At 36.2% G+C, this 26466-nt stretch overlaps 1 protein-coding gene across 1 annotated transcript in view; it reads right to left on the bottom strand.

Annotated features, from left to right (window-relative positions):
- The window catches only part of LOC121325609 (leucine-rich melanocyte differentiation-associated protein-like), a 309297-nt gene that overhangs the window by 281922 nt on the left and 909 nt on the right, over positions 1–26466 (bottom strand). The window contains exon 2 of the mRNA XM_041268416.1: positions 26041–26141. Coding sequence (XP_041124350.1) covers positions 26041–26141 — 101 coding nt within the window. The remainder of the gene's footprint in view (positions 1–26040; positions 26142–26466) is intronic.

Here is a 26466-nt window from a genome sequence, read left to right as displayed (position 1 = left end):
GTTGACTTTTAAATGTGTCCCTTGATCTTACGCTGAATTTACATTACACCTGCCATGCCTCTGGTGAAGTCGTAAAGCTGCTTCCATGGTTAAGGTTTAAACATGCATTCTTGGAATAATTAAAGGTTTGATCTGCATCAGTGGTCACATTACATTTTTTAACAAGTCCTTGCACAACTGTCCAGTCTAAGTGTAGAAATGCTTGACTGAAATTGGTGATTAATGATTAATCACATATAGGGCCTTGACCAGTATAATCAAATGACAAACACACTTCTTAAACTAGGCACACGTCCACAGTGGAGAACTTCAGGCACATAAGATGATGGACTGTACATTACAATAAAGTGAACAAAAGATGACACAGAAGATCACATGTATGAAGATTCTTTTAAACCATCTCTTTGTTAGTAACTGTTGCAGGAAGCATTTTGAAACACAATTACAACATGACATTCAAAATGAAACTGTATAACTCTAATAATGAACAATGTTGCCTTTTTTATCACAGCGGAAAGCCTCAAGACATCCGTCATATTCTTTCAATGAGCTCTGTTCACTAAACATTAAGCCTCACAGCTTTTAAACATATTAAAATAAATTATGATGATATCATTCTCAAAGGAATTTTAAGAAAATACCATTTCTCTTCAAATAAAGCACACAAGCACACTATATGCTTTAAAAATGAAATCTATATCCAAATAAACTGAAGCAACTTCATTGTGTTTAACTATTTTGGATAAACAGAAAACATAAACAGAATTATTATATTACAAGTTTAGTAATTTAAGCATTAATGTCCGATGCATGTCAGATCAGATCAATGTCAGAAGTGTGTAGTGACCGATGTGGAGGATATTAATGCTACTATAATCTCTCTCTCTCTCTCTCTCTCTCTCTCACTCTCTCATGCACACACATATATGCACACATTTTGGACTTGTTTAAGGTCGCTTCATGATTTCAGAGGGCATCGATCGATAATTAACTATGAAATTCATTAATATGAACAATAATCAGTGTGTTTTCTTGCTTTTAAACAAATACAGGCCTAAAAATTAAAAACAAGATTTTCTTTGTTGTTTGCTAATTAAGGAATCCTTTTGGCAAAACTGTGGGGGACTGGAAACTCACATTTCAATGTATCCCTTATTAAACTTTTACAAGAAGGAACAGTTGGCATTAATGATAAATCTCAGGCTCTCTAGTTACAGGGATCCATTAGAACACCCACCGACACTTAATAAAAGGAGCCTCTGCTTTATTAACTGCAATAGAAATTGCTAGTTTAATAACTGCATATTTATTTTACTTTCAAGAAGTTTTGATAAAAAATGTAGTATGCCTCTGTATTTAAAAATAATTACACACTCCTGTAGTTTTTTTTTTTTTTTTTTGCCAGTATTAATTACAAAATGTATAAAAAGGCTGAGATGCAGAAATTAACATTCTGAGCTATATATATATATATACATATATGACAATGTTTTAAGCCGGATACGTTTCTGTAAATACTTGAAAATGAAAACGCATGTTACAATATACAAAACAAAACATAAGGAGTATCAAAGCAATGTTCAAGAAAATTGAAAATTGTCTCTAAATCTTGGATTCCTCAAAATAGCCACCATTTGCCTTAATAACAGCCTCACAAACACGAGGCATTCAGTTAACAGGTTTCAGCAGGAAATCACCCGACCTGTCTTCCCAGCTCTTCTGCAGCAATTCCCAGAGATGTAGGGCACTTGTGGGTAGCTTTGCTTTGACTGAGCTGTCCAGTTCCTCCCATACAAGTTCTATGGGATTGACGTCCAGTTTCTGTGTTTTTTGGCCCAGGCAAGCCTCTTCCTCTTAATCTGCACTCTTAACAATGGTTTATTTGCAGCAATTCTTCCAGTTAGGACAGTTTCACACAATCTCCTCTGAACAGTTGATGTTGAAACATCTGTACATCTAGTAGCATTTAGCTGAGCTTGTACTTCAAGGGCAGATCATCACCGGTTTCGCAGACTTGTGACTCGAATGAACTTGTTCTCTGATTCTGAGGTCACCCTTGGCCTGCCTGACCTCCTTCGGTCCTCATGAGTGCCAATTTCTTCAAATCGTTTGATGGTCTTGGCCACAGCAGTTAGACACTTGCAAAGTTCTTGCGATTTGTCTTAAAGATTGACCTTTATTTCTTAAAGTAATTACAGACTTTTTTATTTGCTTAAATGATCGTATTTTGCCATTTTCTGCTCCCTTACATTCAGGAATGACAAACTTGTGCCTATGCTACCTATATTTATAGTAATCATGGACCCTCACCTGTTAACAATAATTGGTGACAAAAGGTTAATTAGGTAACATGCTAGTTAACTCAGAGAACATCTAAAAAAGACACTTCACACTTAGGCCAGTGTTCTAACACTGTGTTATACACATTTCAGACTTTTAACTGACTTGGGCTTCAGACTGAAATCCCCTTGCTTTGGTTGACCATTTCATTGAAATTGACAAGATTTACATTTTCATTTAAAAATTTAATTTTTGAATGCAATTCACTTATGATTATCAGCTTATATAAGTACACATATCATATAATGAAATATTATGTGTTTATAAACAAGTTTATACAGTTAAAAGCATAGATAATCATGAAAAACCTGGTTTCAAGCAGGTGTAATCAAACTTTTGACGGGTACTGGTATATATATATATATACACACACACACACACACACACACACACACACACACAATTTTGCATTGAGCTAATCAATTCTCTTTCTACCTTAGTTGTGTCAAATTCATGATCATGGACTTGTATCAGTTCTCATGAGAAGTCTGTGGTCATTTCATTGCTTCAATGTATCCTTGCCCAGCCCACCCCCAAGCACCCTCCCTTGGTTTTACCACTTCAAAACATACTTCATGAAAAAATCACGAGATATGTGACATGCATCCCCCACCCTGATGGCATGCCAACACCAAAGGCCAGAATTGATTTTCTGTAAAAACAGGACTGGATTAGCCTCCTATAGGGATTACCTTCCCTAGCAAAGCCTGAGGGCTTGCTATAAAGCTAATAATTAATTTAAGTAGACTGAGACATAAAAAAATATAGGAACCAAAAATGTGGTTTATATGTATATTACTCTAAACTACTTTTTAGCTGTTTTATGAAATTATGTCAGTGCGATTTCCCTGGAACTAAATATGCTGTATCACCATTCCAGAACCATTGCCAGTAATACTGCAAGCCCTTTTCACAAATGCATGTAGTGGTGCATTAAAACGTGTCTTCCTTTATTGTTTATATTTGTTGCATGTGCTATTTTATTAAAACATCCTCTAAAAGAAAATACATTTTTGTATGTGTTGGTCTCCCTGCAAACACAAACAATATCTAGATGTAATAGTGACCAATATGCCAAAAAGCATTTTGCCAGATACTAGCCCTCATCTTGTGCATAAAGGTTACATGGAACAATATAACATCCTCCATAACATATACCTACAAAAACAGTCTCAGCCTAATTCCTTGTATACAAAAATCCATGCTACAAATTACCCACTGAAATTGGCAGCTTACTCTGGAGCTAGCTGACAGCAGTAACACAGCGTACATCAAAGAATGAAAGGAGCTCTATAAATCTGGCGCGGAGGTGCACTGGAAGGACAGCAAAGCAGCAATTTTACTTTGTTACTGCCAACAAGTCTTTCAGTAATGTCACCTTGCAACTACAGAGCATGTCCAAATGTAGCCCACATTTTAGATTTATATGACAAACACACTCACAAACATTATAAAGATATGACAAAACACACTCACAATAACATTATATATTATATATATATATATATATATATATATATATATAGAGAGAGAGAGAGAGAGAGAGAGAGAGAGAGAGAGAGAGAGAGAGAGAGAGAGAGAGAGAGAGAGAGAGAGAGAGAGATCTTTTTTGTAGGAGATCAATAGGAACATATAAAAAACATACAAAAATAATTGGGACAGAAAACAAAGCTGTCCATTTTCTGGTATATTTTTATTTATAAATAAAGTATTATTCGGAAGACGATTCTTAACATAATCTAATAATAATAATAATAATAATAATAATAATAATAATATAATTATTATTATTATTATTATTATTATTATTATTATTATTATTATTATTATTATTAATATATCATTGTCCATCAGTTCCCCAGTAGGTAACCCCTCAGGGCTTGTAACCACAAGGTCACCGGTTCAAACCCCACCTCTGACACTAACTGACTCACTGTGTGACCCTGTGCAAATCACAACCTCATGTTGTGCTACACAATCAACAATGTTCCTTGTGCTCCAATCACTGAATCAATGTCTTATTGTAAATGACTCTGCATATAATGTACAGTTATGGTTTTCACAGCCTACCTCTGTAAAGCGCTTTGTGATGGTGGTCCACTATGAAAGGAGCTATATAAAAATAAAGATATAATAATAATACATAGCCAATGAAAAAAGAACTATTCTTTGATCAGAGTACTGCAAAAGAATTTAAGCCTTTTTACAAAACAGATCATTTAAAAAAAAATGTATTGATGTTGACTCGTGGTTCTGTATGATCAAGTGAACTGTGAATAATCTCAGCAAATGACAATGTTATACTATTTTATACAAATGCAACACTCTAACATAATTCATGGGAGTCACTCATGAACAAGTAAATCAAACACAATTTATTTTATATTTGTTTCCTCGTAAAGAAACAGCTATTAAGTGCTTCATCAGTCAACCACCAACACTAGCACGGACTATGCCACAGAAACTCTAAACTCGATTTCTTTATTCTGAGTCTCTCACCATTATGCTCATAAGGAATTTTGCAATGGTGAAAGGTAAAAGGATTTGTCATCAAAGGCTTTAATTTTATTGACACATAAACACCTGTCAGTGCATAAATCACCAGCTTCACAGGGCAGGTTCTTCTTAGTCTGTGAAGAAAATGCACATGAGGATTTTCAGATGCTTTCTTCTAGTGTTTTGAAGTATCTCTCAGTTCATATAAAGACCAAAGACCTCTGAAACTAACAGAATGAATGCTGCATATCTTTTGACAGTCCTAGTTCACAGTTTCTCCATAACTAAGCTTTTAGCACAAGTTATATGGCTCTGCAAAGCCAGAGTAATAATAAAAATGCTTAAACCGCATTAATACTTTTTGTTAAGAATTACATCAATGTTAAACCAATCAATCACATGAATCCTCAACTGTGAAAGGTGGTTTAAGATTACTGATTTGAATATGCCCTCCTCCACCAATTTTGATGAAGGCAACAGCCAAAACACTGGTCTATTTGACTTAGTTTCCTATGACTTATGAATATATAACAACAAAGGAGCAAGGGGCGAGGGAGTGAATATCTGAGGCTGCAAACTTAATAAATGTACATGTACTATTTCTAATTAACCTCACTAATATTCACACAGAAATATCAACATTTGGTGTGTGGTAAGACAGCCATACAGTTGATCTAACCAACCAATTTCTAATATAAATTTTAAATTGCATCACAGTGACTGATATTAATTGAATAAATCACTTCCAACTCATTAAAAATAACTGGTTTCTTTAAACTGACCACCAAATATATGATATTTTTTAATATGCAAACTGTATTTTTAAACACTTTGGGGTAGATGTACTAAAGTGTTGCGTCTGTCGCAATCATTGCAAGCCACATGCAAACCAGTTGGACGTGTAGTGTGAAACGTTCTAAACAAATGCAACGCTGTTTCAATGAATGCTTTGCAGCCGCAGTTCTTATTTGCACTTTAGCCTGAAATGAATATGGAATTCTGGGCATTCCTGCAGAAAATCGCAAAAACAAGGTGGAGATTCAGTGCAAATGAGGGATCAAAAATATTGTAAAGAGATGTACTAAAGCTGCGGGCAATTGCGACACTTTCAGTTGCATAAATTTGTTAAGAACTTTTGAAAGCAGGTTTTAAACAGTCGAAATTGGTTTTGACATTTCCCAGTCTGCTTTTTCTTGTGTGTTGCCAGTTGTGCTCAATGTATTTTTGAGACGAACACCCAAGTATCTAATTTTCACTAGTCAGGGTGTATTTACAAGCCTTGAAAACAAATTTCTATAACATTTCTGGTTTTCCCAGCATATTGGGAGAAATAGACTGCACACATGTGCCACTAACACACACACTATATATATTAACAACACAACTATGATATATATCTATATCTATATATATATATATATATATATATATATATATATATATATATATATATATATAAATATTTATTTTTTCAGTGCCTTGAGAATCCAAACTAAATGTAACCTATAATAAAAAAAAGTTTAAAGATTCAAGACAAAGTATGTGTTTAATAGTCTGGTGCAAGATAAATGCTATAAAAGATGGTCTTGTTACACACCAACGTGTTACAAATATGCAGCCAGAAAGGTCATGTAAAAGTCAACAGTGGTAATAGACCTATGGTGTTCCTTTTAAAACTTGCAGCCTGACCTGCTTCAAGACCACAATGAAATCAAAATCCCCTTTAATTTAAACACATTTTATTAAAAATTACAAGATTGTCTTCAATTTAAAATAATCCTTTTTCATATTATAAATTTGTCCTTGGCTATTTTAGCCTTTTCTTATATGTTTAAACAAGCCAAAATGCCACATATCATTATTGTTAGTATTTCTTTCTGCTCTGCTGCATGATTGTTATGACTGTTCATCTGTGACATCAAAATCTGTCGACAGTTATTTTTTTTATTTTAGATTAAGTATATAACTATAATGTAAACTTGGATTCTTTGTAGATGGTTTAAATCAGGGGTTCTCAAACTTTTTTTTGCTGGGCCCCCCTTTGGAAATGTTTCAGGCTGTGACGACCCCCCCACACACCAGTGCAATAGCTTATGAAATTACTATATAGTAACGTTAGAATAAGTGGGGGGAACATTGCAATCGTTATGCCTGCCTACGTAGCCCGGGGGGGGGGGGGGGGGGGGGGGGGGTGACACGGTTTTCAGGAATAAATAAAAATATGTATTTTTAGCTAATATAAAATGTACTTTTATTTTGACCAAACATTCATCTCAACTGTAAAAAAAATAAATAATTAACCATATTACAAAATGAAACCATGGCATAAAATTAGACCCACAGAGGAGAAAGTGTTTGAAATTAACAGTAAGTCTGTCATTTGTATCACTTGTGTGTTTCCGCTTCAATATGGTCATTCTACATGAATTAAGATTCAATTTTGCCAACAAAAATGGAGCGAAGCATCTAAAAATTGCATATTGTATCGGTACCTTCTACATATAGACTCCTCTGATTAGTAAATAACGCCTGTTTCTTTAAGTTTCACTTTCAAGGTCAGGGGTATGAGGCATTTAGAAACAGGTGTTACTGTCTGAAAAATGTGTGTCTTACCTTTCACAGACTGGACAGGAAGCAGTTCTGCGAGCTGAAAGTACTTGCAAACAAACAGAGTTCGTCAATGATTGTGGGAATAATCATAACACTGTACAAGGACTGTGGCAAATTGAGAAACGGCATGAAATAAAAACAAACCCTGAACATTTTTTAAAGTTTTTCTGATCGGCACACACTACAAACAAGCATCTGGTTTCATATTACAACCTTTACTATTAGGGATTATGTGTACATGAGCTGTAATGTAATGCTAAGGATCTTAAGTAGGGCTTCTGTTTTTAGGTTTTTATTACTGTAATTTCATTTTTCGATGCTTACTTTTAGCTATTTTCTAGTATTAAGTAAATCATTTTACTTACATACTGTATGAAATTATTGTTTTCGGTTACTTTCCAAAATGCTTGTGTGTTTTTTTTTTTTCTGCCACAACAGTAGTAACTTGACAGTACTTGCACATGTAAGTTGTTCCTTCTTTCCTTTGCTGTCTTCCACAACAAAATCCTTATGGTCACGGGTACATTCTTCTTGGGTTTTTGTGTGTCTAGGCATTTTTTTACATTTCGCCACGATTTGCAATTGTTTTAAATTCTCACTAAATGTAATATAGCTTTAAATCCGGCAAACAAGTAATTGTAATCTTGTTTTAAATCTCGCTAGCAGAGTCTCCAATAAAACAAAAATGTAGAATTTGCCACTCAGTAGTTGGGGTGGGTTTAAAGCATTCAAAACGAATCAATGATAGGTATGAGTCAGGAAGGAGGCACACTGTCCAACTGCACGGAAAGATAGTTTGTTTTTTTGTAGTAGGTTTTATTTATTTATTTTATAATGCCAAAGGTGTGACGTCAATGTGAATTAAGTAATCATTTCCAGTGTATTCTGTGATGCAGCTTTTACAAGAAAAGTAATTTTGTTTGCTGAAGAAAATAGAAGCCATGCAGCAGAACATGAATTTGGGGCATCTAAGATGTGTGTCACAAGATGGAGATGCAAATCGAATCTGGCTAGCTTTGCTTGCGAACGTGACAGGAAGTCACACTGGCCAAATTAAAGAAAGGAAGGCAATAAAATTAACTGAAATAATAAAGTTAAATGTAATTTACCTGTTTCCATCTACCATAAACTGCAAGGACTGCCGTTCAACACTGTAAGTACTGTACTTTTGCCATTTGCATTTGTAATATATATTTGGTGACTTACTGTGAAGCTTTAATATACAGTAATACAGTGCTCCATTCTGGCACCTAGAAATGAAAAAATCATTTAACCGTTAATTATTGTGTTTTTTCCATTGATTTAATGCAACTTGCTTTCAGGGTCTTTTTTCTGGTCTTCATATTTGGGTGTTGTGAAAGTGAGCGAATGAATCCTAGTCAACAATCTCCCTCCCGACCTGTGTGAGGAACAGGAACAGCGTGCCCCGGACTGGATGGTTCGGCAGTTCATCCCAGGGTCAGTCGGAAACCAGCCATCCAGGAAGGGGGCGGAGTCACAATCGCCCTAATGAGGTACACAATGTATCAGTCATGGACTGGAGGATATGGGATTGAACTAGCTGTCGCATGGGACGTGACTAAGGGTATTTCAGGTGATATGACGATGCAATCTGTTCCTTTATTTTGGTTACAAGTGAACGGACCAAAAAAGTATAACCGTGATTGCTGTAGTTTGTTGTGTGTCTAATCTGTTTATTTATAAATTATTAGACGGCTAAACACCAGGGAGCTGTCGCTGTGAAGACAGTATTAACCCTGGATTACAACTACTGCACCAGTCACTGTGTATTCACCACCAGCACGGGAGCACCGCGAAAGCACGCAGAGCCGTGCCGGGACACTGTCTTTGTTTATTATTATTTTGAGACTGAAACCCAGTATTACTTCTCTGCGCAAACTACATATTGGTGTGTAGTTGCCACCGCTATTATTGAACGGTGCCAAACTGCAAAACAGATAATAAAATAAATGTTTGCACTGTGAATTCTGTCTTTGTGTTATTATTAGAGCACTGTATCACCTCTACACCTGCGCACTACTAGCCACTTTGCCACAGGTGTGGAATTCACTTAAATATGAGTAAATACAGTATTTACAGTACGTATTCTTTAAGATTTTACAGTTTGTGATTAAGTTTAATAAATTAATCACAAAAGTATGCCATTCAACTATTTTATACACATATTTACTGTACAGGACAGTGAGGGCGATATGCTTCTTGTGAAACAGACATTGTAAAATATCTCTCAAATCAGACAAAAGCTACATAATACACAATGTCCAACTTTAAAGTATTATCTTTAAAATATAACTGGAGTGCCTAATATCTATCTGATATTACATGGCTTATATTGTCCAGGAGTAAGATTTATTTGAGGCTACATTCAAAGTCACCATTAATCACATTCAATTCTTTAGAAACTTTTACAGATTGTTCCAAACTTCAAAATATGGAGTGACTGGAATCATCCCCTTCAATCTTGGCAGAGGAACTGCATCCCCATTTCCCCAAAGTGTCTGTCTTCACTTTCCCAATCTAACTCTCCAGGAGCAAACTGTGGGAGACTATGCATCATGAAGCAACAAGCTGCAAAGCCAATATGAAAAGCAATTCCTTTATTCGCTTTCCAAATTCCAACCTTTTTTTTTTTTTCTTTGGGTAACTTCCAGGGGGGAAGTAAAAGTATGGCTGCAGTTTTGTGAAAATCTCTAATATGTTCCATGCCTCCATGATGCTTCCATCGTTAATCAGAAAGATGGCTTTGCGTGATAAGGGACATAAACTGGAACCGAGCCATTTTCTAACACATACACACACACACACCCTCCCCCCTCCCTGATGTTGCTGGCAACTTTGTGTCAGCTGTCATAGCATCCATTTTGTTTCTTAATAAAAAATATACCTTAATGTCAAACCTTCAGTAAGCATAAACATATCTGGCACATCTGAAAATAAAGCAGTGTTATGTTGTCAAAAAATAAAACAGAACATTTTCTACATGGTCTACAGTATAACCTACCCCAGCCCTAAAGTATTTATTAAGTCTTTTTATGTATGAGAATCATGACACTTTAGTATTAAAACAAAGTTACTAAAATATTAAAAGCATGTGCAGCTATCACAACCACTAAATGTACATATACTTTTTCCCCTCAATGTCAAAATAAATAAATAAGGTTGTCTACACTTAGCCCATCAAGTTCATGTATAAAACGTGTCACTCTGCAGCTATTCAACAAAAAAATCCAACAAAGAAACATACTGTAGATTTTAAGCAGCACTTTATTTAGCCAGTCTGTGTACTGAAGCTAATTGGATTTATGTCAATTGAAAAAATATATATATCCCTGGGAAGAATTTGAGCTAGGTAAAGCTGACATTACAACAACACATATGGGACCATGCTGCCACATGCCAAAAGTGAAGGAGGAAAATTAAATTGGTGGTCAGCATAAAATATTAAAATAGCAGGGTATCGGGTTTTTGAAAAATGATGTCAGCCTCATTCATTAGGTCCACAAATGCATTGAATTAGGCTAAATTTAGTGGGTGATAATTGAAATCAGAGCTGCAGTCATTACCACTGACATGTTTCTAAATACTACCCAATATATTTTCATCTGTTTCAGAGGCTATATGACAGCTGGCAATGAAAAACATAAAAGTACAGAAACTATTACTCTCGCATATGTGACTGGGCTTCCTTTTTTTCTCTTCCTAAAGCCAATGAAATGTCAGCTTTATTCTTCCACCAAACTGTTGGCTCTTTGTCAATGCTCCTCTCTAATGCACTGCCATAAAAGCTAAAGGGTTGTAAATCACTATGTCAGTAACATGCCATTAGTCTCTGGATATACAATAAAATGTGTAATGCTGTTATAAAAGGAATGGCACTACCGCCGGTTTTCTGATGTCATATATATTTAATTTGAACAAGCCTTAAAGTGGAAAAGTACCCCTCGGAAAGCTATCTACAAACAGCTCAAGAGGAGCTGAATCAATGCTTGCTGTGAAGCAAACGTGTCCACGAAGTTCAAATCTATAATCAATTCATAACTATGTGTTAAAGTGCATAAAATCAACCTAATCAGGAAAATTCTTTTAAAACGATGTTAAGCGGGAGGATTTCCAGGTTTGCACTATGAGAACAATGACGTGTCTTCACCTACCGACAGATAAGTAAATCCCATTTCCAAATGTCAATATTATCCAGTGCTACTCAAAAACACAAAGATATCCTTCATTAAAAGTCTGAACATTTAAAAACAGAATACAAATACACTCAAAAACACAATATTTTTGGGGTGGGATGATCCTTGTATTTTCCGAGGAATTACCTTTACGTAGTATGTGTTGGCTGGTATTAAATAAATTAAAAACACACCTGTTACTCGCACTCGCTGTTCACTACACATTACCCCAATTCGAAAAAGACTACATTGGCTCCCTGTTAAGTTACAAGGTACTTCATGGTCTAGGGCAGTGGTCGGCAAATGGTGGACGCCTCCTTGGCAGGGCTGCATCAAGTGGTGAGCGAGAGTGGAACTTAATTTTAACATTACCGCAAGGGGGGTGTCATGGGGGATTCCCCATATGATCTTCATATATTTCTTGTGAGTATTGCAAGAGGTTCGCTCTCCAGCTGCCCATGGGTCATTTGGCCTACTGTCAAATTTAACTGCCGACCACTGGTCCAGGGCCTCCACATTTGCAGAGACTGTTGGTCATACCCTGAGATCAGCAAATGCTGGCCTTCTGGTTGCTAGAAGTCGGCTGAAATCAGCAGGGACAAAGGCTTTTAGTAGTTCTGTTCCCTGCCTTTGGAACTCTACTCCAAATTATATCAGGAATGCTGGCACAGTTGACATTTTTAAATCAATTTTAAAAACATATCTGTTTGAGTTAGCATATTTTTGAGCTGGATTGCTAGGCCATTCCTTTTTATTTTATTGTTTTCATTGTAAAGTGTCCGGGATGCTTGCATGAAGAGCACTATATAAAAGTAAATTGTATTGTTCTGTACTTATTAATGTGTCGATTTCAGAGCAAAAAAAGCTGCCCTTCCCTCACCTTTACAAACGAGTACCAATCAATTGAATTTAAGTTTTGCACTGAGTGTTTTAAAAGCAGATTGGAAGCAAATTCTCCTCTCATCCAGGGCGCTGACATTTTTACTGCCGTACTGAGACCATAAGCTGACAACGAAAATATGTTGCAAAATGCAACTGAAATGTAACCAATTTTTCCTTAAACCTAACTCTTCCTTAAACCTAACTCGAGCTACTGAGGTGGAAACTGGGATGTATATTTCTTTGTCAAGATTAACTCAGAGAAAACACCTTGGCCTGGACTATAATCCTAGAATTAACTGCAGATAACGCATTTCTAAGGTAACTAAGGAAAGTGAAAAAAAATTTAAAATTTACAGCACTTATTCACAGTACACGGTAAATAAAATGAGAACAATACGGTACAACGAACGGCAAATATAACTGTATGAGGCCTCATTAGCTACTGTGAAAGTAAATATAGAGATTTAAAATCCTTCTTACAACTTTTTTTATTTACAACAGCTAATGCATTATAGATCTTAACGTTCATAAATTACACTACACCTGGAGTACTTGCTTTTATTTATGTACGAGGCCTTACAACGTTATCAAAGGGTGGTGAACGTCACTTTGCTGTGCGCTTCTGTGTAAAATAATCACAGATTGTTCAATGAAAAAATGTTCTCTGAAAACAGTGTGTGGTCAGTGATTTTATACATTTCAAAACAAAACAAAAATTTAATTATAAAAGATTGTGAAACTAACTCTTCATAGTTAATTCACATGAAAAAGGACACACAGATACTTATAAAAGATTCCACTGCAATATTGCCTTACAATTTTTTTTTTTTTTTTGTTATTTCCAAGAGGTTAGCTTGAACAGGTATCTAACATTAAAATTCCTATGAATTTTCTTAAATTACCAACACACCACACGTTTACGAATGTAAATTGTTTTTTTAAGGTTTCTGTCTTGTCGGCCTAAACAGACTATACGTTCTATTATTTCCATATGCAGTTCATCAGTCTAGTATGAAGTGGTAACAGAAACAGCAAATTGAAGAAGAGAAATTTCAATATTCTAAAATAGATGCAAATCAACACTAAAGATGCAGTGTTGCATATTTTTATTGAGGCAATTCAAGGCTTGTCTAAGAGGAAAACTCGTAATAAATAAGCTTCTATCTCTCTGAAGGTATTTTCTCCTCTGTTTCATAAACCCAATTAAGCTTGAAGAACATTGCATTTTCCTAAATGCGAGAATATTAGTTTTAAATAGGTGTGATAGATCTAAACTGAAATATTCCGATTTCCATCCAAGCGCCAGTTCCCAGGCCCACTTTTCATGTAATTTTCACGAAAAGATAGTTTTTCATATTCTGTTCGCTGACATTTTATCTTAATACCAGCATCTCGGCAGATTGAACATGCACTAATACAATGACAGACTTTTTTTTTTTTTGGCTGTCACTTCTCATTTTGGCAAAAACTGATGTCTTATACTGGCTTATGCCAATAACAGCCCCATCAAAAACAACAGAGACTACCTGGCTCTGATGTAAAGGCAGCAATTCACATTTGTGACATTCATTTGTCAATTAACAGTATCCTTCCAGTGTTGACACTTGGGACTTAAAAGATACAGTCTAGAATGTGATGAATTAAAAAAGACAGATGAGTAAGCTATGCGCTGCAAAGTAACACTATAACGTGCTTTAGATATGAATATCAACTGACACCCCTGACAGGCCATACAAGGTTTTATTTCATTTTGCACTGTATCTGGGCTTCATACTTTGTCTTCTTTGTTCTCTTTTCATCAAGCGCCTAACATCTCATTCTGACAGCCAGAGACATTTAAAGCACTTTCTTTGAAAATGCAAGTTAGCGTACTTGATTTGTCATTAAAATGCAAAACGGTTGCCATCACAGGTGCATGCAGGTATGCTTAAAAAGGTTTACCTCCTATGCAAAGGCTTAAAATGGCTTCCCTGCTCTCTTTTAAAACTTTAATGTATTAAAAAGACAGCATGACTGCAGGACAGGATAAAGGAGAAGAAGAGCTGAAAAATGCTGTAACTAAAGCGTACAGCCTAACCTCAAATACTGTAAGACAAAGTACAAAGTAACACACATATATATATATATATATATATATATATATATATATATATATATATATATATATATATATATATATATATATATGTTAACCTATCAGTGGGGTTCAGGGGGCGGAGCTAGGCACCAACAACCTATCATCTCCTATCATCAATTAAATCTACCTTATTTAAACATTAGTCACTTCTACCTAGCTGTCTTGTGTTTTTTCGTTTCCTCCTCCTCCCTCCTCCTCCTCCTCTAGCATCTCAACCGCCTTTGCATCGGTCTCCTCTGGGGGGTTAGTGATTCCACTTTCTCCAACCCTTTGTTAAGCTCCGCTTTATTTACCTCATAGAGGAGGGTTCTCCATGAGTCAGAGGGGACCCCTGGCCAAACCCTTCCATCTGCATGTGTTTCTTTTGGGATTCTTCTTTATGTGAGGGTCCCCAAGTGGTGGCATCCCTCTTGTTTGTCGGGTCTCCTCAGCGACGGAGAACCCCTTCTATTATGTTGGGCTTTGAAGAGGTGGAACACCACACATTATATGTTTTAACAAATACTAACTTTATGTCTTCTTTCCGGTTCACGAGCCTCTTCGTATGTTGGGTAACCTCAGAGACGGTGCCCCTCTTGGTATGTCGGGTCACCTCAAAGACGGTGGCCCCCCCTCCTGTTTGTCGGGTCTCCTCAGCGACGGAACCCCCCTACTGTATATGTTGGGTCAGGAAGAGCCGGAACCTCTTTTGTGTTAACAACACCAATTCATGTTTTTCTTTCCGGTTCGCAGGTCTCTTTGTATGTCGGGTAACCTCAGAGACGGTGCCCCTCTCGTATGTCGGGTCACCTCAAAGACGGTGGCCCTCCTCCTGTTTATCATGTCTACCGATCAAGTAAATGTTGGTCCTTGAAGAGGCGGAACCCCTCTCTCCATGTGTATATGTTTACTAACTCTGTCAATAAACACTATCAGGAGCCATAGCTCCACCCCGTGAAATATAGATATACATATATACACACACACACACACACACACATCATTTCTCCCCTGCCTCTGGAACACATTACTTTTGTTGTTAGGCTGTACAAAACAAATATTGACTTTCTGGTTTCAAAACATAAGATTCTAGAACAAATTTAGACTTATATTACAGACAAACTTATGTTGGAATCAATAAGGTGAAAACTGAATAACGTTAAGGGATAAACAAGGTACTGTATGCATAGTCGAATAGCACACATGGTCATCCCTGTGAGCAAGCTGAATAATCTCTGTAAAAGGATCCATTAAGAAACCGAACAATGATTAAAACAAAACCGAGCTAGAACCACACTCTACTTGTGTCCCAGAATGAGAGGATAAGGCAGCTGCATAATGATAAAACACTGTAACAGGGAGGCAAGTAATGCCCAACAAATGATGCAGCATGACTACATGTTATGCTAATATGAACCTGTTAGCAAGTGGATGACAACATAATCTTCCTCCATTATTCAAATATTAAAGGCTTTTTTAAAGTCAAAGCGTTAAGTAATTGATGAGGCACCCTAAAGAAAATGTTGCTGTGCCTGGCCACACCAAACCCTGCAGTCAAGGGTCATCTTATGTTTTATCATTGTACTTACATTGTTCAATGACATACTGTTGTAGAATTCTGGAACTTACAAGAGGCCGACAATGCTTTTTAAGGTACAGTGAAAAGAATCAGACTTAAGGAAAAAAAAAAAGGAGAAAAAAATAAGAATATTATTTTTAGGGTGTAATGTTACAGTATATTTTTAAGGAAATTACAAGATGCATTATTTTCCCTAGTTAAGCTGTCATTCAGTTGAAAAGCATCTCTCGGCTTTGCATATAGTACTATCTGCACTTAAAAGTGATGTCTTTCCATCACCTGAATTAACATGCTATGTATACCACATCAGAACTATCTTGTCTGTCAGAAGAGCATTGCAATTACACCAATATCACAGTGTTTTTTTTTTTACTGAACTGGAAACAAATGTTAACTAAAGATGCATTCAAGAAAACAATGTTCTAATTAGCTGTAATGCAATTTTTTCATCATGTAAATGGCTTAATTGTATGTATCAAAAACTAAAACTGTTGCAAATATGTTCTGTTTCTAACAGATACAAAAAATCTTATCACCACCCAACCCCCGCCACGCCCCCCAGAATAACGTATTTTTTATGAACAATAAATTAGGATGGACATAGTGACATGCAATGCCAAAGGGAAAAGATTAATTATATTATTGATTTACTTCCTCTTACTATATTATGTAAATCTCATGGTACACCAATAAAAATTATCTGGCGTAATCACTTTACCAACACAAATAAAATATGCTTTCCATAAATGTTTTGAAAAAAGAAATAGGAACCAAATTATGTGGCAAGGAATAATGATGTATGCAACTGTATACCCAGTGCCCAATAAAATGTTTCTATCTACCTAACTCCAAAAAGAAGTAAAACATATATGCAACATTCACGGTGCAAATAAATGAGAACCAAATCCATCATATTTTTAGTATGTTCAGTAATTACATACACCTCTTAAGGTATAAAAAACACATGGAGTATATATTCACAGTAATAGCCTCATGACAAGCTTTTAGGACTACATTCTGGCTGACTGTTGTAAATACTGGCTAACTAACTAACTAACTGTTTTCCATCAGCAACTGTCCTCTGAGTAACCTTGCTAATATCCTATTCCACAGTATACTGGTTCTAGGGGCCAGGTCTTTATATGGGGTCAAAGTAACAGCGTAATTTTAGAAATTACTTTGAGTATTACTAAATGTACTACAATGAGTGTTTTATAGTATAGTACAGCATAGCATCTAACTAACTTCCCCTAACTCACATGGCTGACATCATGGCCTGTCATCTGATCTGTCTCAATATTGCATTTCTCAAACCTAAGCTTAAAAAGAATGATACAACTGTTTTCAATCTATCACACTTCCTCTAATTTAGGTTTTGAGTAGCGAGTTCTTTTTTAATCTATGCCTGTCTACCCGGGAAGACTGTAGGAATCATGAAAGCATTTGAGAAGTCCACAGTCTAGTGTGCATGCAAGCCAGAAAAAAAAAAAAAAAAGTTTCAGTACAGTTCAAACGGAAACCAGAATGGCAAAGGAATATATTTTACCTACAGTGTGTAGAAATAAAAAAAAATCTGAATTGATAAATGGTTTCACTAGAAGTCATATATTTTGTCCCTCTGCATATTTCACAACTTTTTTTACCATTCTTTTCATAGATTTAAAGTACAGAAAATGTTAAAAGTACTCAAAATAGACAAAAAACAAATTGTAGTTGTATCTCAAGTATTTACAAAGTCATCAATAATGTAATATTTATAAATTTTGCCTTAACGTGTAGCATGCACAAACAAACATCTTCTAAAACAAAAAAAAAAAAAAAAAAAACACCTCATTTATTTAAAAAATATTTGTTGAACTTTGAAACATTAAACTAACCCCTTGGGTATGATAACTTCTAAATTACAGTAATTATTTTGCATTTAATTAATTAGCAACTCTGTGGTAAGATGATACTGTGAAATAAAAAATAACTCATTATTATAGTACAGCAGTTAACTCTGAAAGAAATCACATGTTTTTTTTTTGTTTTTTTTTTTTGTTTTTTTTTTTGTTATATGACATAGTACAAAAGCATGTCCCTATAAAAACTAATATATGGCAGGGAGGGTTTTTTTTTTTAAACTACACACAATCATATGCTTGTTTAATGTGCTGTGGCAGAAAAACAATATTTAAAAAAATCAACTTAAAAAGATAAACAAATAAAGTATATGTTAAACAAAAACTCAACAACTTCAATAGGGTGGGAAATGCAGCCTGCGTCTTTTAAAAGTTTACCTGCCACATGACCAATTCACATATCTCCATCACAACTTTCCATGTTTTTATATTGCATGTGTTGCCTAACAGTAACATTTAATAATTTAAGAGACTCCAGGCATATAAACATTTCATTTTGCAAATCAATTTCTAAATGAACTGCTAGGAGTCCTGGCAGCTCATCTTCAGCCATTCAAAAACGTAACAAGGTTTAATGCAGTTCAGATGACTACTTTACGGCAACATAATCCTGCTCTTTACAAGGTCAGTTTCTATGTATTAAAACAAATGTACAAAGGAGTTTAATGTTCTGTATCTGTTTTGGTCTACTAAATTGCAAACTGTTAAGCATGATCAATCAAACTTCGACTAACCACAGAAATTGAACACATGCCCCAAATAACACATTATAAAATGGATAGCAAACCTTTTAGATCATCTTCATCAACCACGTTAATTGTATAAAAACACACAGTCGACGATATCAGGTAAATAAATGTTTGGTTAAGAAAACGTCCACGTTTAAGTGTTCTCGATTAGTGGCTTATTTTTTTACTATTATTATAATTTTCTTTTTCAAAACTATTTTTATACTGATCAAGTTGATGAACTAATAATGCCTGCTACTTTAATGAAAGACCTGCTTAACAGTGTGAATGGGTGAAGGGCCACCATACACAACACAGATTTAACAAGAAGATTATCCAACGTTTTTCAATTATTCTAGGGGGACATATGACCATTCTTGATGAATACTGCCACAGATTCCATTTTCAAAGTTGGGGGTGAGACACTGAACTCCTCAGTACATCCCATAAAGACATGACAGTTGAGACTGTTCCAAGTGAAACATCAACAATTTGTGAGGCAAATGCCAACCAAGACAAAATCTAACAGATCTTCTGCCTTTAATGACATTCTTAAGTATGGTGTAAAAATTAAATAACAGTTTTAATCTAAATTTATGCCTAAGAAAAATGTGGCATGTGTTGCTCAAGACAGTTTGAAACCAACATTATAAAGCCCAGACACTTTTACAATGTGTAAATTAATTTAAATAAATAAATAAATAAATAGTTAGAGGTTCTGCCTTTAATTGTTATTTTTTACAATTACTAAGCCATGTTTTTTATGCCATCAGGGGGGCAATTAGCTTAGTAATTTATCATTCTAGATTGATCAAACTCTGCAAATTATTTGTCGTAATTGGCTACAATTATGCTAATAACAACTACAGTATGATTACTCTATTTATTGTAACCGAGTGTGCTTTGTACCGGAAGCAAAGCTGGCATTTGTTAGGCATCAAAAAGGCAGAAATGCATGAGGTGATTCTTTGAAACCTTGTTGATATACTTTCAGCAATTGAAAGGGCAGAGTAGATTTCATTTCAAAGTACTGGTTCATTAAGGATATTAATTTTCTGATAAGTACACATTGACGCGTGACACACTGGAGCTGTTCACGATTTAGCAATTATTAATATGTGACAGACTCAAGCGCAAAGTGAATCAATTAAACAGGAGAATTCACAATCTTAGCAGAGATAACTGCCTCAGACTACAATGTTCACACGACAAAAAAGGGCTTTTCAGACTCCTTCAATACCTGACAGGTCAAGAAAGAAGTACGAAACAAAAGCACCTTATAACCATCATCTCTCCTTTTTGCTTGTCAGATCAACTTTGCTAGTGTCGCTGCTGAAATGGCATCACGGTACCAGCTGCCACAAGGTGATTTTTCATGTCTTGTCAAAGAAATCTTTTATTCTATTTGCTCTTGTCACATTTATTGATCAAGCCCTTTATGCAGCCACAGCAGGGCACCATGCTCTTATGCTTAAGGGTCTTTGATGTCTCGACGACATTCCAGGCCGAATAATGCACATATTAAAATGCACTTAATGCAGAAATGTGTTTGTGCATGACAGGTGCATTAACACCAGCCAAAGACACTGATAAATAAGCATTTGCTATCGTTAAAATATTCTCCATTACAGAAGAATCTACTGCATTATAAAGTAAAACCACTTTTTAAAAAGCTCTAAATAGTAAGTGCATACTTCATTTTTAAAATATTCCAAACGTATTCCTTTTTTTTAGGCGATTTGGGCACATTAACATACAAAAGTAACACCACCTTGTTGTAAATATGAAAGTGAAATTCCAAATTTCATACTGAGTGCACATAAGAGAGTTTAAAGATAACTATAACAAACATAATGGGTCTGATTTTTGTTCTGTTTGCACCATTGTAAAGTTTGTCTTCTTTTTTTGACCTGGGGAACATTTTGTAAATGTTATAACACACATGTAACATTGTTAATTGAAGAGATTTTTACTACATTCTAAATAATGACTTATTAGTTTTTTTTTTTTACCATGCTATGTCTATGGTAGAGTCATGCTTGAAGCTACAAAGCTAAAAAGTAAAAACAGCGGAGTTTAGATAATAACTGAAATGTTCTCCATAAACACTGTAAAAATAATGACAATATTGTAGCACATCAAATTTAATACTTGGATTTTTCATATTTCATTTTTTAAATCGCTTCTTTCATCAAGTCATAAGATAAGTCACACAATTTCTATCCTCATCGGCGTCCACAACAAATTTCATTAAGCAGGATTTCTATATTTACTGCTTCCCATTCTTACTGACTGTGACAGTGAGGGCTGCAGTGGTGAGTGTGGTGACGTCACAGACCAGAAAGAAGTGCAACACAAACAGGTACGGAGCAGAAACTGCCTACGCAGTACATTTATTAAATTATAAATCAAAGAAACAAACAAAAGAAACAAAACACACAAAAGAAAGGGCATGTTGGCCAAACAAAACAAACACAAAACTATAAGTAATGTATATAATAACGAGTACCTTTTCCGCTGTGGTAGCATTAGTTCGTAATCTTTTTTTTTTTTTTTTTTTTAATTATCTCTCTTTGCCACTTAGCCCGGAGTGGGTCTTTTATATTTAAACAATTACCTCACTAAGGATCCAGCCACACTGTCACAGGCTTTTATCGTTAATAATAATAATAATAATAATAATAATAATAATAATAATATCGGATGGCTTTCATCCGTCCGTACATAAACACAAATAATAATACAAATAAATAATATATAATACACAAGGGGTGGGCACCCCTTCACACTCACTACCCTAACCCCCCCCCCCCCCCCCCACGCAGCACACATGCCCAGCAAGCAGCCACCTCCCCCCTTAAAATCCCAAAAAATCTAAGTCCATTGTCTGGGGTGGGAGCGAAGGTTTCCCCTGGCCTCCCAGTAGCAACTCCCATGGCATACTGGCAACTTCGCAGGCAGAGGCATGCAGGAAACCCCAGGCGAAGCAGAGCTGACTACACAGGTGAAGCAGAGCTGACTACACAGGCGAAGCAGAGCTGCCAACCCCAGGCACAGCACAGCTGGCGACCCCAGGTGGAACAGAGCTGACGACCCCAGACGCAACAGAGCTGATGAACCCAAGTGCAGCAGAGCTGTGTAGAAGCACGTCCCCGGGAGGCAGTGGATGCAGCGGACCGCCGGGAGGCGACGGCCCCAGTCTCCCCATAGCGGCGGCTCCAGACCTCCAGACAGCGGCGGGTAAACACAGCTCCAGGCTCTAAAAGGGAGAGACAGCGGCAGCTCCGGACCATCCGACAACGATATCTCCGGACCCTCGCAGGTGAACTCGGGAGGGGAGCCCCTGCCTATGAGGGCGGTAGCGGGAGCTCCACTTCTCCTTCTGGTGAAGGAATCAGGAACATGCGTGGTACAGGAGTTGGAGTTGGGCTCTCTGGCTGTGGCTGTGGCCGGGCTGGTTTCTGCCGTGCTCCCCTCAGCAGCCTATGTAATGGATGCTGAGGAATGCCAGAATCATGACCGGTTCCCTCATCTAGTGGAGCTCCAATTCTCCTTAGTGTGGTGCAGGCTCGGCAGCCCTCGGCAGTGCAGGGTTAGCAGCCCTAGTGGTGTGGGACAGGCAACCACAGGTGATGGCAGCAGCAGCCCCTCAGGAGGTGACAGCAGGCAGAAGGCAGGAACAATCGGCAGCACTTCCATGGAGGGGATGATAGGAGTAGCAAGCAATCCTCCTCCAGCCATAGGAAGGTGCAGGTGGTCGTCACTCCTTCCACCCAGGCACGGTGTTCCCACTCCTCCTCCTGTACAGCGGTGCAGCTGACCACCCAGTGGCCCTGTTCCCTGCAGGCAAGGCACAGGTTCTCAACCTCGAGAGCGTTGAGGCTGCCCTCCTGTCGTCCCTCCTCCTTTCCAGGCCAGGGGCAGTTGAGGATGGAATGGCCCCTCTCTTCACACAGCAGGCACCACCAGGCAGAAGTATTTGTCCCAGAAGCCCCTCCTGGTTGCTAGTTGCTTGTGCTGCTCTTGTCTGGGAGCTGAAAACTGGCGAGGTTGTTGCTGCTGCTGCCTTTTCCCATTTTTTTTTTCAGTTTAAAAAAAAAAAAAAAAAAACACTTTTCGAAAAAATAATTTAAAAAAACGCACTTTGTTGCTTCCTGGTCTGGCTCCTGGAGGCATTGTTTATCCCATTCAGGACACCATATGTGACAGTGACGGCTGCAGTGGTGAGTGTGGTGATGTCACGGACCAGAAAGAAGTGCAACACAAACAGGTATGGGGCTGAAACTGCCAAGGCAGTACATTTATTAAATTATAAATGAAAGAAACAAACAGTTTAAACAAACAAAACACACAAAAGAAATGACATGTTGGCCAAATGAAACAAGCACAAAGCTCTAAGTAATTTATACAATATCGGGTACCTTGTTCACTGTGGTAGTACTCGTTTGTAATCTTTTTTTTAATTCTCCTCACAACTCTCTTCGCCACTCTCAGCCCGGAGTGAGTCTTTTATATTGTGGCTGGAACCTTAATTACCCAATTAAACAATTATCTTATTAAGAATCCAGCTACATTCCAACAGGCTTTTATAAGACCTTTTTTTGACAGTCTCAAATAATAAATAATATCGGATGGCTTTCGTCCGTTCATACATCAAAACAAATAATAATACAAATAAATCATATATAATACACAAGAGGCGGGCACCCCATCACACTGACGCTCTGAAAAAAAGCACTCCTTATCGATGAACTCTGCCATCGCAGCAAAACAAACAAGCATTGTCTCAGCATGCCATGGGAATTCAAAGAACTGTTTCAGAAACTTCCCCAGACTAGGTGCTGTATCCTATTTTCAGCTTATTTAAACCCACGAGCACTAGCGTGAGCAATGCTACTTTCTTTTATTAAATTAAATATTTAAAAAAGGACAAAAAGTATATACTTTAAAATGATGATGTACACAAACCGTCACTATCATGGTGATATAAACTCAGAAATCAGTCCCACCAGTTTTTTTCTTGAATCTGTTTTACCTAATACACAATTTTCTACATTTTACACATCTCACTTTTGTACCGTAATTAATCAACCAATTTACTTATTTTTGTGTAAGCATGTTTTTCTTCTGATGAACTGCACACTACATCTTTTGTTATCTATAACAAAAACACTGCCTATTACACCAAGGATGGTCTAAATCTTATTGCAGTTATGCATTTGTTCTTCAAAGGGCAACTTACACTGGTAACTTGTTTACTGGTAAATAAACGTCACACTTCAAAATAGGCAAAAATGTTTTCTTCTCATCAAGCATTGTAGAACACTGGTTTAGAGCAAAAAAAAAAAAAACATTGCTGTGTAGCTAGCCCACAAATATCTTGTTTACCTTATCAAAAATGTATGAATATTATTATTCATGTACCCTGGGTCATTAATCAACTACAAACAATTATGATATGAAATAAACCCACATGAATGACAAATTATTGTAACAACTCGTGAAATCTTTGCCTCAAACCCACTTGGCTAGTGTTTGTCTTTTATTTGCTATTTTAAGCATATATGTTAGTAACATTTACTACCACAGCTATAAATATAATATTAGAGCAATCGGTATTTGAAAACGTAAAACATGATGTTGACATACTTCCACAATACAAACATATATCAACAGTTTATGATATGTTAAATAACTAATTTATCCCAATTGGATAAGTGATGCTTTAGATATAAGTCAAAATAAAAGTGTGACCAGGAATGTTTATGTAACTTAGACCAAGCGGTAGCTGCAAGGCTGGTGATGGAAGAGGTGTTGAATTGAAATGATCATGAATGTATGGAAAACTGCGTTATATTTAAATGTTACAAGTTTATTGAGAGAGTTAAACAGTATATCATGTATTAGGGCTGTACCTGTTCCTCCTCATTTAAATACGTTTTGGAGAAGCGGTTACAACAGAAGTTGATTATAAAAATGTGCAGGAAGCTTTTGCAATAGCAAGTTATGACAGCAGTTTCTCAAGCAGTTACAAATAACTAAAAATGAAATGCAAATTTCAACATTTAATTGTGCTTTTATCTTATATCTATTTACTAATAATTAAAACTATCTGCGTATTTATCTATGAGTCATTTACAATGTCCTAGGCTAATATTGTATTTTTAAATAATAGATTAAAAAAAGAAACTATACAGGCACTTAAACATCTATGGGGTATTGTAGAACATATGAATACTGTCACCACGCAGATAACCTGAGCAGTTTTTAGTCTTCTTCTACCCCCTCCAAGCCCCCTGCGTTAATTAAACCAATTATAAAAGATGAATCCTCTGCAACCGAGTGAAACAGACAGACCTACTCAAAATTGATTTAAAGCGTCTAGATAATACAGTGTAAATTCATTGTTAAGTATGGTATATATCCAACCTCTTTCAGTCGTTACAAATGTAAAAAGCCTGAGTAATGTAACTTAGTACAGCAACCACAATATACATTAGACTACAGAAAACATTCACTGTGAAAATCCTTTTCTTAGCTAAATATGAATTCTTTATCTTTCTGAAGTGTGTCATTACATTTATTAAGGTAGTATTTTTAACAGGAGTACTGAACTTTTGACAAACCAAATTGAAACATATTTTTTTACAGGAGTTTAGTCAGGTAAGCAGCAGGTAATTTGACGATATTCCTGTTACATTTGAAAGGGTTCAAAAACACAGTCTTATACCTGCTGATTCCCATCATTAAAAAAGAAAATCTTCAAAGAGGGTAAATGCTCCAGCTGATTTTTCCCATTGAAAGGTGCAGAGTTGGTATAGCATTTGGAAAAAAAAAACATGGAGGGACAATAGGTTGTAAAAATTAACATAACAAGGTATCAAAGAAAAGCTCAGTTCAACAGGTTTTGTTGCGAAAGAATTGGGCGTCAACTACATAAACCAATCTACATCTGAAATACAGTATCTTAGCCATAGTGTTTGTATTTTTTGTAACATTAGAACACTAACAAAAAATGACAGATCTAATTATAAAGCTTCTCCGTTTGTGATGTAAGCTCTCACTCAAAGCTTTACTTCATATTATGTATGTGTCTGTTTGTTTATTTGTTTGTATGGTTGTGTGTTTGTTTGTTTATTTGCCAAGACACAAAGATGGCTTCAGAATTACGGGGTGTTTTATATTGATTTCCTACCTCAGTAGGTTGAAGCTAAGATCCAGTCTCTTGGCGAATCCCCCATACTGCTCTCCTATAAATGCTGGAATTTCTTCACAATCTTGCCCAATGTAAGAAACCTACAAGAATAATGTATTTTTAAAATGTGCTAAAAAAAAACAAGTATGTCAGCAACATGCATTCCCTTGCACTGCTGTAAATACACAATTAAAGCAATCACCATCGTCAAAAGGTGAATGAGTATGACTTACGTCTACTGTATGACAAAACTTGAGTTTGACAAAGATTAAAACATGGTATTTTTTTTTTTTTTACAAGTTGTATATCTATTGGCCAAAAAAAATAAAAATTCTACATATTGGTAGAAAAAAGTTAGACATGCATATAGACTGATGGAGAGGTGGACAGACAGACAGCCTCAATATACCCCCAGATTATAATCCT

The sequence above is a fragment of the Polyodon spathula genome, chromosome 13 (genome assembly GCF_017654505.1).
Source record: "Polyodon spathula isolate WHYD16114869_AA chromosome 13, ASM1765450v1, whole genome shotgun sequence".
Taxonomy (NCBI): domain Eukaryota; kingdom Metazoa; phylum Chordata; class Actinopteri; order Acipenseriformes; family Polyodontidae; genus Polyodon; species Polyodon spathula.
The sequence above is the reverse complement of the archived record's forward strand: the minus strand, read 5'-3'. Positions and strand labels throughout refer to the sequence as shown.